Here is an 11,359-nt window from a genome sequence, read left to right on the forward strand (position 1 = left end):
TTTAGTTATTTAACATATTCAAAGCAATTTATATAAAAGTTTGTCAAACACTGGTTTTTTTATTAAAAGCACTTTTACAAACAAAGTTTACCAAACATTCAACAACCTTATTTTACTGTTGTTTATTTTCACATCACAACAGAAATGGTTTCTTTAAAAAGAACAGCAATACCAAACTAACCCTTAGTTGCTTAAATCAAAAAATCTTCTTTTTTTTTTTTTTTTTTTTTTTTTTTTTTGTCTTTATCCTTTTGTTGTATTTTTTAGGTCATATTTATTTACAAAGAATGAGAATTGAAATCATTTTAGTTGTTGTGTTATGTGACATAGAAATGAGAATCAATTTACTTCTAAACTTTCGTCTGTGTTCACAAATACGTAAAACATAAAAAAAGTGTTAACTTCTCCTTCAAATCTATAATCAAATACCAAGTGCATTTTTGCTCTATCTTCAAGTGATAGTGATGTTCATTACCCTATTAATTGCCGTTATCTTAGTTTTAATTTTGACATTTGTGTAGTTGATAAATCAAATCAAACTCATCCAACGATAATGAATTAGGTGACAAACATCACCATTACTTTAGAGAGGTGGCAAAAATATTTCCTCAAATACCTAAGTATCAGGAATTGTAATTCCCTTTCTTTACTTTTCTTATTTTTACGTTCTCTCGTTCCTTTCTTATTTCATGTTTAAATTAAGTGAGATTCAAACTTTAAGGGGGCACCACACGGCAACCAATTAGACTAAGTATTAACTACATGGGAATTTTTTTATTTTCTGGAATTATGGATGCTTTATTAGTCAGCATAAGATAGCTTAAAACTATTCATACCTTCTACTTAGTATTACGGTCTAGTAATATTCTTCTTCACTTGTAAGTGAGAGATCTTAGATTCGATTCTCGCCAAAGACGAATTTGAACAACATTATTCATAGCCCAATGTGAGGCTAAACTCACCCCCTCCCCTTAGTGTAAATAATATCATTTGTTAAAAAAAAAAAAAAAAAAAAAAAAACTATTCATACCCAAATGTGAATTCCAGGGACTAGGACAACAAAAAATCCGAGAGACAATAAACTAAAGAGGAGAGTCTTGCTAAAAACTTTAGAGAAGAAGCAATTATGTAATTTATATAATAAAAAAGTTGTGTAATTTTCTTCTACATACAATATCTCGAGCAATAGACAATTGTGCGACTCTTAATTTCTGTACCGTACATCACCAACTGTTCTATACTGTAGGGGAATAAAACAGTGGAACTGTGGAAGTCTTGATCAAGAATTGTATATTTGTGCATAATCAACCGCAATATAATTGCTCTTATTCTATGCATGCACCAATGTATCTGTCATAGCATTTGTTATGAGCAACGCAACTTGCACCATAGTGGCCAATATTGAGTAATGAGTATTGCTTTGTGGGCTATAATATCAAAGCAAATATGTTCCTACCAATAACTATTTTTTTCCTCAAATCTTTCGGTGGTCTTTTCGATTTACCGAAACGCTGGGAAAGATGGTGTACATCTTCAGTCACTCGTTTCAAAAATGACCACAGTACACAAGTCTACATCACTTGATAAAGATAACTTCGCCTAAATCATAGCGATAGCCTAAGTGGTGAATGACAGTTTAATGGATCAGGTGTAGGGCATATAAAGGTACAAGTAGTGTCAGATCCATGAATAATATTGCATGGGATCCTACAGTAAAAGTTAAAAAATAAAATAATTGGATAGCGCCTAGTGTGAAAATCTATTCCAAGATTAGTGATTTTTGTTAACATGGACCTCTGTTATTCAGACATTTCATTGAGTACTTATTATGTATATAGATATCTAGCGAGTCATGTTGTCAAGGCATGAATCGAGAGATTCTATTCGGATTTTTGTGTCAAGAGTCTAAGAACCAGGAGATCAAGACCAATGAAGAGAGTGAGAGAGAAATTTGGACCCTTAATTTATGTGAGGCGCATTGGTAAGATTGGCTAATGAGAGCTGCATGATTTAAAGTGAGTACTCTGGATCTCCTAGTCTTTGATGTGACGATCCATCCTTAATTTTATGTTTTTACAAATTTTTAAAGTGTGATTTTACGAAAATGCCCTTAGAGACGAGGGTCTTGACTTTCGTTGATCAACGTATAGTGAGGTATATGAATTAATCATTTAGCGTTTTCCTGAAGTACTCGACATTACGGACTCGTAGGCGCAAGCAGAAGAGGATTTGGAGAAGTACTTTTGTTTTAGTCACTATTTATATATTTTTATAATGTTTATATTTATTTATCATTTAGTTATTTTTTTTAAGTTGAAGAAGAAGAGAAAGAAGAAGGGGGGAATGGGAGAAGAGAAGAAAGAAGGGCTACTGCCCAATCAGAAAGATGCGGGAGGTGGGACGAATCAGGGGAGGAGAGAGGAAGCAAGAGAACGAATCAGAAATGGGAAAAGGAAGGAAAGGAGGGAAGGTGAGAAGGAGGGGAAATCAGGTTTCCTCCTTGACCCGCGCGACCCGGCCAAGCATCAAGGCCAAATTCGTTCATTTTTCTGGCAATTTCCAGTGAATTGCGTTGAACCACTACCTGGAAACACCACCCTACCCTCCCTATTCCATTTCCACCAAAATTAGAAAGAATTTGGTGGTATTTTGGAGGAAAAATGGACGGTGGTCCTTGTGGGTGTACGGTGGTAATCCGCAAATCTTGAAACTAACTCAACCAATTACCACCACCTTTAGGCTCCCCTCAACCCCAGGAGCAAAGCCCAAGCAATGTTTGAGGCGTTGGAGTGACTATGGAGGTCGAATCGAGCACACCCACATATAGGGTTTCCGACGGGTTTTAGCAAAATTGGGGCTTTTCTCGACCAAATTGGCCTTGGCCGCAGGTATAAAGTTTATTATACTCATTGAGATCTTCATTTCTGTAAAATTTGGTAATTTTTGGAAATAGTTGGATTTTCCGGCGAGTCGGGGGTGGCGGTCAGCCACCCACGGCAGCGCGTGCGGCGGTGCGTGGCTAGGGGGCCGTCGATGTTATTCTTAGGCTAAATTAGATGTCTTGAGTTTAGTTTTGGTAATTGTATAACGTAGATTGATCGTTTGGACCTAAATTCATTAAGATACATTACTTGGTAAAGATGTGAATCAACAATCCGACTGTTGGATCGTCACCAAACTTTAATATGTTATAGTACGTAATATTTGAGGACCATAGGAACTTACGGATCTGGAATCCGATATACGGATCTTCTCGAATTGGATTTGTAAGTTCATAAAATAAAATGTTAACCGCCACTTGGTTTTGGCAATTGGCGGAGATCCGACCGTTGGATCGTAATGGAACTTTAGGATGTTTTCTAGAAGTACATTTATGGATCTTTGGAAGTAAGGGATCAAAAATCCATGTTGCAGATCTTCTGAATCGAACTACGTATGGATGTGTGTTATGTAAGTTACATATTTTATTGATAAGAATTCTGAGTTGTGATTTGATAATTGTTCTTGTCACATCCTGGCCTGGGGCAGATCACTTCCCGGGCCCGCTCCACCACCGTAGCACGATATTGTCCGCTTTGGGCTTACCATTCCCTCACGGTTTTGTTTTTTGGAACTCACGAGCAACTTCCCAGTGGGTCACCCATCATGGAATTGCTCTCGTGCGCTACTCACTTAACTTCGGAGTTCCCATGGAACCCGAAGCCAGTGAGCTCCCAAAAGGCCTCGTGCTAGGTAAGGATGAGAATATGCATTTAAGGATCACTTCCCTGGGCGATGTGGGATGTCACAATCCACCCCCCTTAGGGGCTCGACGTCCTCGTCGGCACACACGCGACCAGGGTTAGGCTCTGATACCAAATTGTCACATCCCGGCCCGGGGCAGATCACTTCCCGGGCCCGCTCCATCACCGTAGCACGATATTGTCCGCTTTGGTAATTGAAATGGTTTTTAAAATGCTTTGTTTTTGCCCACTCACACTTTTTGTTTTGCGCCCCTCCAGGTTTTAATTGCTGAAAGTTCGTATTGACGAGGATTTTTGGCAAATCTCAAGATAGGTGGTTACTTTTGAGGGTATAATTCTTATCCATTCCATTGTACTTACTTATGCTCTAACGTCACGTGTGAAGTGGGTTCATTCCTACTCACCAACGCACTATGGTATTTAGGCACTCTTAGGTTTAAATTTATTCACAGTTTTCCACATCATCACACTTTATGGTTTCGTCACCTCCTAGATGTCGCCCAGCATAGCTCAATTCGGAGTCCTAATGGACATTCCGGGTCGGCGTGTGTTATTTGAGCTCTAAACACTGAGATCAGAGAGGGTCTCAATTCAACAAGGTATTTCAACATTTTCCAAGCCATGCTTTTGAGGCATGTAGATTTTTTGCCTAGGAAATTGTGTTAAATGGCTCTCAACGTAACAAAATGAGGTCCATGGGTCCAAAATGAAGGAGGAAATTGGTTTGTTGGCAATGGCTTATGTCAACGAGGATGCATTGTTCTAAAAATCCTCACCTAGAGCCGCCTAGGCGCTAAGCGGTTGACCATCGTCTTAATTAATGTCTAGGCGTTCGAAAATTTAAGAAAATGCACCTAGACCTGTTAAGCTGCCTGCCAAGATTGCCTAGCCCACCCAGACCCATCTGAATACCTGCCTAGGTTGCAACTCACTTAGATAGAAAATAGATAAGTTTCCTTTTGCATTTTATTGTTTCCAATAAATTGTAAGTGGCTTATTGAACACTTAAATAAATACACATGATATGTTTGCTTCCCATATTTTCATTATGTTTCAATACGTCATAATATATATGTCATTTTATTTTCTAGTTTATGATAAAATTATATATATTTTAAGTATAAATAGACACTTATTTACACAAAATACAATAGATTTACTTAAATCTGCCTAGTTCGCCTAGGTGCTAAGCCCCAGCTCGCCGTCCAACTAGCACCTAGTGTCTTTTAGAACCTCGTGAAGGTGTCATGCAGTAGAAAGCATGCCCTCCACTTGCATACCGCTAAGAAAAACAACTCGTTTTTCATTGCCCGTCAGTTGTTTGATTTCCAACCATCAGTTAATCTGAACAGTTAGATTTCCTTCAATGTTGGGCATGTCTCCTTCTTTGTTGTTCATATTTTCGCTCTTCTTTATCTTGCAACCTCCTCAGGTTACCCTTTGTGGAAAGAACTTTCTTTTCCAAAAATCTATGTATTGAGATGAGTACGGAGGATGGATGAGGCTTGGTGTGCGTAGACGTGATGGCTTGAAGGTTTTTTTTTATGGAGAAATGTAAGGAAATAAAAAAATTGAATAACGACATGACACTATAGGAATGGCTAGAATCTTAACAAAATTTTGTGCGGATATTATTAAAGGATAATGACATGTGGTGCAATGAGAGTAGTTGAAAATCTCTTCGAAAACCTAATGTGACAATGACACATGGATGTTCAGGCCAAAAAAATACATAAAAAATATTTTAGCCAAAATGGTCCTTGAGATTTGCATAACACGTAACTTTGGTCCCTGAGATTGAAAATCAATAGAAATGGCCCCTGAGATTATCCAGCATCCATTATTTTGGTCATTCCATTAAAAACTCCGTTAAGTGTCACGCAGCTCTTGGCCGAAAGTTTAAGCAATTTTCAAAGCTTTGTAACTCAATCGTTTCTTAACCAAATTCGACCCATAATATATCAAAATGAATATAGGAAAGTGGAGAATAAGATTATACCTATCTAGAAACCCAATGGTTCCTGGACATGGCCAGAAAATGCCTAAAAGGTGACTGATCCGCAGAAAAATTGGAAAACTCGATGGAAACTGGGTAAACTTTAAATGGTCATAACTTCTTCAATACTCAATGAAACTGAGTGATTGAAAAATGAAAATCATACTTCTTGATGGCTAACTCACCGTGGTTTGCCCGGAAAACAAATCAAAAGTGGCTATCTTGGTCTCGAGTTAGCCACTTTCGAGCTGTTTTCCGGCCAAACCACAGCTAATTAGCCGTTGAGAAAGGTATCATTCTCTTCGTCTCATTATGAAGTATGATTTTCGTTTTTGAATCACTCAATTTCGTTGAGTATTAAAGAAGTTATGAACGTTTAAGTTTATCTAGTTTCCGGCAAGTTTTCCAGTTTTTCCGTGAATCAATCACCTTTTAGGTTATTTTCTGGTCATCTCCGACAACCATTGGACTTCCAAATATGTATAATTTTAATAATAAAGAAATGTTAAAAACTAAGAAACTTCATACAGTAAAAGGTTAACCTTTATCATAAACCTAAAGTGTCCCGTTTCGGTTTGGGGCTTTGCGCTTCGTTTGAAAACATTGGACAGAAAAGAAAACGGAAGGAAAGGAAGGAAAGGAATGGCGCTTTCAGTCTCTACCCAATCATCTGCGTTGAGATCGCTGTGGACAGCTGTGGGTCGGCGGCGTTCCTACGCCAAGGTGGCATCTTCTTCCTCTTATGCGGCGGAAGGGCGGAGGGAGAAAAAACAAGTAGAAGCAGAGGCAGAAGAAGGCGTCGACGTCGACGTCGACGTCGGTGGGTTCGCAGTGAGCTCCGGAATCAGCAGACCCCTCTCTGAAATCCTCAAGCAACTCAACAAGAAAGTCCCCGATTCCCTCGTCAAAACCCGCTCTGAAAATGGCTTCAACTCCAAATACATCCCCTGGTATTCAATTAATTTCCTTTAATTTCAAATCAAATACGAATCAAATAAAAAGGGGGGTCTTATGATTCTGATTCTGGCCTGCCATTTTCATTGCAGGCACATTGTGAATCGGATTATGAACTTGCATGCTCCAGGTAGCCACCACACCAGTTGGTAGTTTTCTTTCATATTCCTAAATGTCTTCCAATTTTGTTTTGTTTACTGAAATATGATATTTGTAGAATGGTCCGGTGAGGTTCGAAGCGTCACTTACTCTGCTGATGCCAAGTCTGTATCGGTTGTTTATCGCGTCACGCTCTACGGAACTGATGCTGAGGTACAGTTTTTAAATTTCCATTTGTGTTCTTTTTTAACCTTTTAATTCGGATAGTGTTGTTGGAACTTACTGTAATTCCCAATTATTTATGTAAACATTGTAGGGATGAAATTGAATGAATGTATATTAGTATGTTTAGACACAAACTTGTATTTATTAGTTTATGCATCTGGTATCTACAAATGGATGAATGGGATGCATATCAGTTATATTTTGCAGAAACATAAACCTACTCACAGTTTAGGTAGCCACGAACTAATTAATATTTCTGTTCTTCATCAGAAAGCGTGCAGAGTCTTTCTTCGTTTCTGTTTTATTTTCAGTTGAGTACAGTCGTCCTTTGTGATTTGCAGGATCCAAGTTGTATACATCCTTTTGACCTCTTTGTTTGATTTCTTTAAGGATAATTGGGTCTCAGATATATTTTCAACACCAAAAAAAAAAAAAAAAAAAAATGTATATCAACTTTGTTCTATTAGTTGAAGTCAGGACTCCCGAAGCTTCCACAGGTTCTGTGAATTATGAAATTTGTAAACGGTTCAGTTGATGCTCCTTTACATGGGCTTCAGACATTTCTGAAAAGAATAAGAACAGAGAAAAAAAATGTGAACTTTAGCATGCATAACCAAGGGAGGATCTGACTTGTTCTCTCCAATTATTTGTTCCATGTTTCTCCAGATTTTTAGGGAGTCAATAGGCACTGCTTCAGTAGCTGACACAAGTTATGGGGATCCTGTACAGAAGGCAGAGGCAATGGCATTTCGTCGAGCTTGTGCACGCTTTGGTCTTGGACTTCATCTTTATCATGAGGACTTGTCGTAGTGGCACGTAGTGCTTGGTTCTGTGAAGTATATGCTTCTTTGCACTTTTTGGTGGATGGGTGATGCTTGATTTGGCTTCTTACTTTTGTTTTTTGGGTTGGTAGATTTTGAACAGATGCGACCCTGTCACAGTACAAGCACGTAATTAAGAAGGTAGCCTAATGTTATGTTCCCTGTTTAAGTTACTCATGGAGGATTTAATGAAAAGAACGATCTATCCTGGACTTATTTTAGTATACACCTTCCAGTGCTTCGACTTTGTGGAATGAATGTGATTCTGAATCTTGATAGGAGCCTGCTAGAAGCTGCAGTTTTGTATGTGTTTGTTGCAATGCATATGTAAGACTCTCGTAGGCTCGTAGCAAAGACTATGGTATAGGGTGCCAATGCAGCCTGGAAAGACTGCTTGGCTCCACCACATGCACCATACTACAAAGAAGGTGGAGCTGTCTGCTGCACTGAGCGAAAGTGTGGTAGAGGTCCATAAAATGCAGCAGATGAGATACTCATGCCGCAGGTGGATCCAGGAGGGTAGCCTGGGTGATTTCTGCAAAGGCAACCAGATTGCTGGCTTATATTAGCAGCTGGTTTTTCTTCTCAAATTGTGGAGACTGATTCCGAAGAGGCGCTTTAGTTAACTTAGGAAATATTTGTTAGTTTGGTACATAAAGATGGTGATTGCCTTGCCATGGAAGACCTGCTTAGGCTTTGGATGACTGAAATTCGCGGTCTAATGTCTGTCGTCTTGTTTAGGATTTATTTCATATCAGCAGCATAGCTTCTAAAACGAGTCACAACCTAGGTTCTTAGAAGGCATACCATCCCAAGATTGTTTGCCCCAGCACTGCGCCGCATCCATGGTCTTGGTTTTGATTCCCCGTCCCCAGTATCGCTTTCGCCTATGTCAAGAAAAATAATATATTTCTACGAGGACTGATGACGCTTTGCTGCCTATGGTGCTTAAAGGTAGTAAGCAAAACTACTCTCCTTTTACAACCGGAAATGTATACATTTACTTGAGAGCCCTGAGCGAAGCAGTGCGGTTGATGGGCCTGCAAATATGAGTTTTAATTTTAGAATGGGCTGCCCATGCTGTTTATCAAGCTTGCCTTCCTCACCGCAACCCCAACCAACCCCACCAAAGCAGCTGTGTTCTAACTTGATTGTTTGGACCTTTTGCCTACCTAAGGGGGTGGCTTCACTTGTGTTCCGAATACATGAGAAAATCTCTCTACAAGAACTGAACTGAACTTTAAACAATGGAAGTGGGCCCCACGCAAGTGTTTACTGAGCTGGAAGCCTGCAGGAACTCAATGGTTGTCTGTGAATCCGGGGGATAAAAGATAGAAGATAAAGCAAAGCCGTGCATGCATGCATGCAGCATGAGCTTGACTGTATATATACATGCATGAGACATTGATACAGACATGCACGCATGCATGTCAGCATCTGTATTTATGCATGCTTTATGAGTTGGTAATAATAACACACCCCCACACACTACGTGTGTACACACACACACACATAGTGGCGAAGCAAGAAATTCTTGAGGGAAAGGACAAAATTTAAAAAGTTTAGGGGGCGTTTGTTGCGCCGGACTATCTCGGACTGGATTAGCTTCAAGGACTAAGCTGGATTGACTTAGACTAGACTAAACTGGACTAACTTAGTGAAGCGTTTGGTGCAGTATTGGACTAAGAAGCTGGATAATAACAAATTCTAATATTATATTATTTAATATATAAATTATTAATATTTTATTATGATCTTATCTTTTTCTTCATTTTTTCCTACCATTTCCGTCCCACTCTTTTCCTCTTCTCTCATCGTCCCACCATCTCCCTCTTTTTTTCCTCTTAGACCTCTCAATTCATGTCTCTTTCTCATTCCTGGTCAAACTCCTTATTGATTCCAGTCTCTATTTCTCTGTCCTCCCTCCCTCTCTAGCTATGCGTTGTTCGAATGGAACCTCACGGCTCCAATTTTCCCGACGATTATATATATATATGTATATATATGTAGGATAGTTCTGTCTGCTCGATCTTGTCATTGAAAGATGACCTCGCTTATGTTGGTCATGTTTCATCTGAGTGCCTTGTCAGTAGCTTCGCTGCATTGGAAATCGTGCAATTGTTCGGACAAGAGCCTCTCAACTTCTTCCTGAATTTGTCTTTGTTGGGTAGCGGAGCTCTTGGCTACCCTCGATTGTGACCTGTTGGTCTAGGTTGCTCTTCTACATTTTTGGCTTGTCTATGCTGTGGTGGTAGTGTATGTGGTCCATTCTTGGCAGGCGAGGGAATTCTTCATAAGCTGCCTGTTGAAGTTGAGCCTGATTGAGTGACTGCTTCTCTCCATCCGTTGCATTGCCTACTCCGATATGATGTCGAGAATGCTTCTTGTGGGCCTAGTCGCAAATAAACGCTTCGTCTCAAAGGCTGCTCATGTTGATTATCGGAATATGGCCCTAACCGTGAGTGTATGCTCATTCACGGCCCTAGTCAAGAGTGCACGCTTCTCTGCGTAATTAGACAGAAGTATACGCTATCTCAGGGGCCCAATTGGGAGTGTACGTTGCCCGAACGCTAGGTTTGTGGTTGGTCGAGTGGCTATTTGCCAGGATGTTGCTAGAGAGGTTCCTCATCTGCCCTTGTCCTACTTTGGGACACCTCTTCTAGGGCATGTTGGATCTCGGTGCGTTGCAAGAGTTGATTCACCAAGGTCGTCTGTTGTGTAAGGGCGCTCGTCAACTCTATAACTTGTCGAGACAAGTGTGGTTCACCATTTGGATTGGAAGAGCTTAGAAGGAATGTGCCTCCTTGAGCAGTGGAAGGGTGGTAGACTCCGAGCGCGAGATTTAAGTTGGGAATTGTCAAATCCGCAGAGAAATGTGGTGAAAATGCCCCCAGCTCGATGGTAGGTCTGGATAGGTGAGATAATCTTGGGCTGACTTGGGCTGCTTAAGAAGCCACATGAGTAGGCTGGGCCATGAGAGTGGGCTACTCGGCATGTGGTGTATGCGAGTGTGAGGCTTGGGCTCGGCTTAGCAACGCGTTGGGTTTGGGTGGCACGGGCCGATTTGCCTTGGGCTTAGAGTGACATGGCTTGGGTCGTGGCCTTGGTGTCTTGGGCCTTGGATGGCACGACAAGCTTGGATGACACGGCTTGGGTCGTGGTGGTGGCACCATGGACCTCGCCGTGGGTGGCCACCATGATGGTTACCATGGTGGAGCCTCGTGGATCGCCGTGGTCCCATCTCTTGAACATTGGAATTTTTCATTCGTTGAAGTTTCTAAATTTCTAGCCATTATTCTTTTCTTTTACGTTTTATCAAAGAATTTTTGTAAATAAAAAATTCTGAAAATAATAACGTACGAAAAATCTATAAATGGACAAGAAAATAGAGAAAATAGAAAACCTTGGATGCGAGAGTCTTCTACGAGTGTGTGACTCAACTCTTAATGAAAGCACCAATTTGTGGATGCAAATTTCTTCCTCCTTGTTCTTGGACAAAATTGCACCTACAAAACAAATAA

At 40.2% G+C, this 11,359-nt stretch overlaps 1 protein-coding gene across 1 annotated transcript; it reads left to right on the top strand.

Annotated features, from left to right (window-relative positions):
- The first annotated feature begins 6,299 nt into the window (after window positions 1-6,299).
- Window positions 6,300-8,064, top strand: LOC103956590 (DNA repair RAD52-like protein 1, mitochondrial). The gene is made up of 4 exons (XM_009368611.3): window positions 6,300-6,689; window positions 6,786-6,823; window positions 6,911-7,005; window positions 7,684-8,064. The coding sequence occupies exons 1-4, from the start codon at window positions 6,382-6,384 to the stop codon at window positions 7,825-7,827; spliced, it is 585 nt and encodes a 194-aa protein (XP_009366886.2). The 5' UTR covers window positions 6,300-6,381; the 3' UTR covers window positions 7,828-8,064.
- Window positions 8,065-11,359: the final 3,295 nt, after the last annotated feature.

Source organism: the organism of the source record quoted next, unplaced genomic scaffold (genome assembly GCF_019419815.1).
Source record: "Pyrus x bretschneideri cultivar Hongxiangsu unplaced genomic scaffold, Pyrus_bretschneideri_v1 Contig81, whole genome shotgun sequence".
NCBI classification, from domain to species: Eukaryota; Viridiplantae; Streptophyta; class Magnoliopsida; order Rosales; family Rosaceae; genus Pyrus; species Pyrus x bretschneideri.

Excerpts from the sequence above, each read along its gene's own strand:
- LOC103956590 (XM_009368611.3), top strand. The coding sequence starts at position 6,382 with ATGGCGCTTTCAGTCTCTACCCAATCATCTGCGTTGAGATCGCTGTGG. Across the intron at positions 6,690-6,785 it reads AACTCCAAATACATCCCCTG|GCACATTGTGAATCGGATTA; the intron begins GTATTCAATTAA and ends TTTTCATTGCAG. Across the intron at positions 7,006-7,683 it reads TCTACGGAACTGATGCTGAG|ATTTTTAGGGAGTCAATAGG; the intron begins GTACAGTTTTTA and ends ATGTTTCTCCAG.